The following is a 6,960-nucleotide window of genomic DNA, read 5'->3' as shown; positions in this document are numbered from 1 at the left end:
TACCCTTCCCCCCTCTTTCCCTTCTTCTGCCCCTTCCATGCCTGTGGCTCGGGAAGTCAGTCGTGCATTGTTTCACAATTTGGTCTCATTCAAGAGGCTTCAGTTGCAACCATGAGAGCTAGATATTATTTTTTAATGAAATTTTGTATTTTAAAGAATGTATATGTGCTAATCTGGCCAAAGGCATAAATCGGATACAAAGAATTTGTCTCTTGACCAGAACCTTTCAAAATTCAATTCTAGTTGATAAGATTTCTCCATCTGGAGCTTCCTGAAGCTTGTATTGCTCGTATCAGTTTCACCTTAAAAAGGCAAAAGAGATTGAACATCCCAGGGAAAATCAGCAAAGATGCTTGGAGGCATGATAGAAAATTGCCAAGAGCTTAATAAATTCTGCACTCCTTGGGCACATCTACATGTGACTGAATATACTCAAGCTCAATTTGAGCCAGAATAAACTAATCCTGATGTCACTGTCTACATGTGCATTTAAGTACAGTAATGCACCATACTGCTGGATACCGCTTGTATCTGACAGGAATATACATGCACAGTAAATCAGTCTACTACACCCTAATAGCTGTGCAGGTGTAGACAGTGATGCTTTATTACTCAGCAAATTAGTCTGCTGTGCAGTAAAGCATCTCGTATAGACACATGCCTTGGGCACTTCAAACTTCCACTGACATTAATGAGATTACTGGGCATGTGAGGAATGCATGCCTAGGTCCCCAAGACTGGGATTATTTATCCTGGAGTTAAAAGGACTGCCTATTCCCTCCTTTTTGACCCAGTCTCATAACATGAGAACACAGGGATGCTCAAAGAAGCTAAAGTTAGTTACTCTGAGACAAATAAGAGGAAATATTCTCTTATTCAGGATATAGTCAACTGCTGAAGCACTCACAACAGGAAGTATTAAATCTAATTAGTTCATAAAAAAGCTGTATAATAGCATGGCCACTACTGACAATTTTAGCTTCAGGAACCAATAAAGTTATGTCTGCAGTGCTGATTTTTTTTTTTTCTTTCCAATTTGAACTTCTTGTAGGTTCAAGCTGTGTCCTGGTTATTTTCACCATTTTCTTTCATTTCTTTGAAGCAAATACACTGAGCTTCACATAGCTTATCCACTAGTTTTTCAGCTGCATACTGCTCTCTATCTACATTAATGAGCTTTTGTTGTCATTCAGCACTTGTAGCCTCATTATTCAGGTACAGCCTGGGAAACTGAGCAACTCTAAACTTTGGGACAAGTTACATATTTGAGATTATACTAACCTGTTTTGTAGATGTGTGATGAGTCTAAGTTAACTGCTAAAGATTGCTTTACAAAAATAAATCCACAAACCAGTTTGAAACACTATGGGATCGCTGCATGATCTGTGCATTGGACATAGTCATGTAAGGGGCTGTTTCTGTTCCCTGCTTGGATGACTGAACATTTTAGGCACCAGTTTGCAGAACTGTTCTGCATGGGTGGATTTTACAGTATGACCTGCAGGTTACCAAATATGAGCTTTGGCAAATATAACAAAGGAAATGACTTCCACAGGAAGTTCTCAGGAGCCTTCCCTCAAAATGCTATCCCTTTAGTGTCCTCCTGATTAAACAAGAGGGCTATTAGCTTCAGCACCATGTGATCTCACATCCTGCAGTATCAGGCCATGAGAAAAGTGTTTTTCCAAAAAATGAAAAAAATCACACAGATTCACAGAAGTTTAGGGCTGGAAGGGACCTCATGAGATCATTGGGTCCAGCCCCCTGCTTTGGGCAGGAAAGACTGCTGGGGTCTAATAACCATTGCTTTAAAAATCTTTTTGAATCCATCTCGCCATCTTTAAAAACAGCTTCATAATATTGATTTAATCTGCTTTAAAACAAGTACACTGTGTTATGCCATTTTCCATTTTCTAAGTAGTTTAAGAACAATGAAAGATTTTTGTGCTAGAAAGTGTGTTAGCTTCTTGGAAATTTACAGTTTTTTACTTAAGAAAAATATGTATAGAAGCATAGTGTCTTCCATCGATTCTGCTGATGGAAAAGAGATTTTGCAGAACTAAAATCGAGTTTTTGTGAGGTCTTTTGTAGCATCCATCATCTCTACAATGGAACTTGGGATGAAAAATCCTTATTCTAGTCTAGGGGTACCTAGAAGAAGGCATTTATTTTAGTCATTCTGTATTCTTTGCAGTATCTGTACTGTTAAATTTATTGCAAAGTTTGATATATTATGTTTGAATTTCTTGCGAAAATGTTCTTTTGATTATTTACTTAAAATTCTTAAATATACTTCCTCTTCTTTTCCAGATGGGAAGAAGCGCTTCATTGGCATAAGAATGCTGACGATAACACCTGCGTAAGTATTTTTAAATATAGGCTGCAGTGAGGCACATACAGTTTATTATATATTTCCCGAGCAGTAGTTCAAAGCTGCAAAATTCAGAATTCTACTGAATTAAACTGCCACAGAGCCTAGATCTGTGCATAAGCTTTAGCAAAGTTTATGAATATTTTTAGTTCTCAGTATTGAAATTTATGTTCTGAGATCATGAAATTTGTTGTCTCAGTTTTCCAAATCCTGACATTGGTGACTATATTCACTAATGAGTGATCTGAAAACTTTCTTGTTCTGGTTTTCCTAGTCAGTTGATGATCTTTTAGAACCCATTTCCTTTTTGCATCAGTAAAGCAAAAGTTGTATTAATGGCTAGTTTATAATGAGAAATACAACATTTAACCATTAGGCAGCTTACTACCTAACATAATTCAGAACCCTAAATTAGGTACCCAGGCTACCCCACATGAGACACTAGAGCACAGTGGTTACCACACATTTTATTTAGTACTTGATTATACTGGTAACCAGAGTTACTGTGCAGTCCTGCTGGCAAATGTCTTTTAAGTGACACTACTGAGCGGTAACCTAATAATACTGCACAGTAGTGTACTGGCACTGTTAGTGCTGTGACATGCTACTGCACAGTATTATTTGACTACCGCTCAGTCAGTGTCTCATGTAGATATGTCCACTATGATGGAAGAGCTAGGCAGCTAAAACAACATCTTGAGAAAGCAGCATGTAGGTAGCACCAAAGCCACCTGTAGAACCTCTTAAAGAGAGGCATTTAATTCTGAGTTGGAGGAAAGACCCTCCCTTAACTCAGATTCATAGCTGCAAGCCTTGTCTTCCACCCTACAACAGATCTAACAATGAAGGCAGTAGGCCGCTTGTATATGAAATAGTCACTGGAGAGGGCGATGGGGCCCAGATCTCCCCTATGTATGCCATTAGGTTATAAAGAAACTCTATTAAATAAATATCTCTCTTTTTGTCCTCCCCTACCTCCATAATTGATATTCAGGTACTTGACACAAAGTGGAAGACTGTCAACAGAAGAAAATGAGGTAGCCCCACAAATACCCTTATAGTCCAGTGGTTAAGAGTGTCTTTGGGAGAGGTGTGGGTTCAAATACCTCATCCACCTCAGACAGGAGAAGAATTTGACCTGAGTCTGCTAAATCCCACTGAAAAATCATACCATCTAATCACTTCTTTCTGGCTACCTGTTGTGTGAAATTAGGTTTGCTCCCATTAGGCAGATTCTGGATTGAATAAGGAGCTCCTGGTCTGTGAAGCTGCTTGCTTAGGGAGTTATACACATGCCCAATGCCAGATACTTGTGTGCTTATTGGCTTAGGCAACAGATGAGAAGATGTCTGGAGAAGGCCAGAAGTAGCTAAACATTGGGTTTAGGTGCCCAAATCCTTCTTGTGAATCTAGCCCTTGAAATAAAGGCAGTGCTTTACCATTAGTTCAGCTGGGCTTGGGACAGACATTACACTTAAACTGGTATAAGAGATTGGAAACCAGGTCAAAATTGTAACACAACCAAAGTTCAATGCAAATGGACCACATAGACCAGTGACTGAAATGAGATTATTAGACCAATGACTGAAAATGGTTTAAGATAAACCTGGATGAATGTAGTATCACTTAGCTGATTTAGGTTAAGTGGATTTAGGTTTATGGAACTGATGTCCAAGATCCCCTTCAGAGTTAAGTTAAGTCACAGTTCCTCAGTATCCCAGAATGCTTTGCACCTTCCTCACAGGGTAGGTGGGTTAGCCTTGGTCCAAGCTGTCTGTTCCAGCTGAATAGGGAGGCATGATTTAGCACCCCCTGGCTTCTGGCCTGAGACACTGCAGGCATGTAGCTGCATTTCTAGACTCAAAAGTGAATGTCTCTTCACTTGCTTCTTGGTTCAGTCAGTTTAGACTAACCTGTGAAGATTGAATAGATTCACCCTCAGGCTTTTTGACTGTCTGTACTTAGCCCTAAAGTGCAGGTGCAAAACCTTCACCTCTGTTCGCCTTGTTTCAGTTCACCCTTAAAAAAATCCCTTGGCAGTTGAAATCATAGAATCACAGAGGCAGGGCTGGAAAAGGACCTCCAGAGGTCATCTAGTCCAACCCACTGCCTGAGGCAAGATCATCCCTATCCAAACAATCCCATACAATCCATAATCTAAACTAAGACTACTACTGAGACTACTAATCTAATACATAAGCCTACTGTCAACCCCGATAAAACACAGACCTAATACTCTAACCAACCACAGGTAAAGCAGGAGAACCATGGCAGCCAATGTCATGCTTTTATGAAATGTCAATATATGCTCAAGAAATCCCAGGTAAAGGGCCATGTCCCCCGCTACAGAGGAAGGCAAAAACCCCACAGTCTGTACTAATCTGACCACAGGGTAAAATTCATTCCTGACTCCAAATACGGTGATCAGTCTGACCCTGAGCAGAGGGGCAAGACCCCCTAGCTAGGAACCTCTGCTTTGTTCCCAGTAGAAGTATTGGCAGAAGAGAGGCAGTACTGGCACATCCCAAAGTCCCCTGCCTTGGCTGTAGCCAACACCCAATACTTCTGAGGGAGGCTTAACAACACCCTAACACATGTAACAGAAAGGGAGTGCAGGGGCAACCAACAAAGCCCAGAAGCATATAAAATACCCATAGTAGAACACAGGTGTATTTACACCTAAATTATCTCTGACCAGTGGCTATACAACTTCTTGAACACGTTCAGTAATGGAGAGTCCACAACTTCCCTAGACAGTCTATTCCACTACCTCGCTGTTCTAACAGTGAAGAAGTTTTTCCAGATAGCCAATCTAAACTTACTTTGTTACAACTGCAAGCCATTAGTCTGCATCCTCCTCTCTGAAGCAAGAAAGAAAAGGTGCTTTTGTTGTTTTTATGACAGTCCTTCAAGTATTTGAAGACTGCTATAATGTCCCCTCTTAAGTGACTTTTCTGCAAGCTAAACATGCCTAACTACTTAAGCTTCTCCTCATGTGACTTGCTTTCCAAGCTCTTGATCATCTTTGTTACCAACCTCTGGACATTCCCTAACTTCTCCAAGTCCTTTCTAAAACATGGACCCAGAACTGCACACAGTACTCCAGATGAGGCCTAACCAGTGCCAAGTAGAGAAGTGCTATCACCTCCCATGTCCTGCACTTAATGCTTTTATTGGTGCATCACCTTTTGTGCAGCTGCATCACAGTGCAGACTCATATTGAGTCTGTGATAGACCAAGACGCCCACATCTTTTTCCATACTGCTGCCATCCAGCCAGGTGTCACCATTTTTTGAGAATACGAACAGTTCCTTAGACTTTTTTCTCTTCATTATATCAAATATGCACCAGACATTTTAAAGTATCTGAACTATCACTGGACAGCAAATGGGAGCTCTTATGATAACAGTCTTTCCTACCAGTAGCCAGCATGGCAGAGAATTGTGTAACTAAACAATATAATTTGCAGCTGGTATGTTAGCTTAAACAGTTTGTTTATTCAGGTATATTATTGCTGTCTCCTCATCCTGGGACAATATAACTGCATTAATTCCTACTACAGTTAAAACAAGCTGGGGATCTGTCCTTGCATACCAGGACAGACTCATTCAGTGTGAGGCTTACTTCATTCAAAGAGTCTAACAAAATATAGTGAGAGATAGTTAGGGTCATTCTCAGTAAATAGCAGTTCCTCTGTGTGTGTATTTAATTTTATTAACTTCTTGAGGGAAAATATAAAGCAGCTTTTGAAGTACTGTTGGCTTCCTCTCTGTCTGACTGCATACCCACAAACTTCCACTCTGATGTGGAGCCTAATTCAACCATGAAACGCACTGAGTTTGGAAATCTTTCCACCCAGAGATGAGCTCAAAGCAATAATGTACTGAAGCTTCTACCTAGTCATCTCCAAATATGGGGGAACATGGGTAGTTTCAAATCTGTATTTTGCAGCTGGTTCCTATCTCTTGAATGAGCCAAATTCAAACAATCTGAAATCAGGGGAAATACTGTAAATGGAAGCAATATTTGTCTTGAAAAGTACAGAAGTCTGTGGACTAGACATTGGTTTGGCTGTGGCTTAAATACAGAAGAATCCTGGTTGACTATTAGTTATCAAAAGTGCCATGTTTTATACTAAGGAATGAAATGCAAAACATACTAAACTATTAGCAAGTTTAGTATAATACACAGTGTACCTTATTGCCACACTGAATGTTACAACGCCTCTCTTGTCATGTGTGTACAGCACCTAGCACAACTGGGTCTTGGTCTTACCATGGTATCAACCAGAAAACAAACAATACCAGCTATTTCTGTAAGCATTTTAAAGATCACATGTGTAGTCTAAGGTCCATCCTAGGCACAGGCTCATCAAGGTAGCGTGGTTAAGTCATGCTAGTTTCTGAAGCCAATGTCATGTAAAGGAGTGATGTGGCCAGCATCGTATCTGGCTGTCTTTAGTTCCTTAGCCTGATGGCCAGGTATCTACTCACAGCTGGGTTGACTGAGGTCCTTCTTCAGCACAAGTCAGAGAGAGCAAGAGACTTGCTCTCGTGTCTCTATCTGTTTTTAAATGCCTGACCTGTTTT

General features: G+C 40.3%; 1 protein-coding gene across 1 annotated transcript in view; it reads left to right on the top strand.

Moving 5' to 3' along the window:
• HTRA3 (HtrA serine peptidase 3) overlaps nucleotides 1–6,960 on the top strand; it is a 49,135-nt gene that overhangs the window by 39,161 nt on the left and 3,014 nt on the right. The window contains exon 7 of the mRNA XM_006017012.3: nucleotides 2,311–2,359. Within this exon, the coding sequence (XP_006017074.1) occupies nucleotides 2,311–2,359 (49 nt within the window). The remainder of the gene's footprint in view (nucleotides 1–2,310; nucleotides 2,360–6,960) is intronic.

This window comes from Alligator sinensis, unplaced genomic scaffold (assembly GCF_000455745.1).
Source record: "Alligator sinensis unplaced genomic scaffold, ASM45574v1 scaffold421_1, whole genome shotgun sequence".
Classification (NCBI taxonomy): Eukaryota; Metazoa; Chordata; order Crocodylia; family Alligatoridae; genus Alligator; species Alligator sinensis.
Note: the sequence above shows the minus strand (reverse complement) of the source record. Positions and strands in the feature narration are given on the sequence as shown.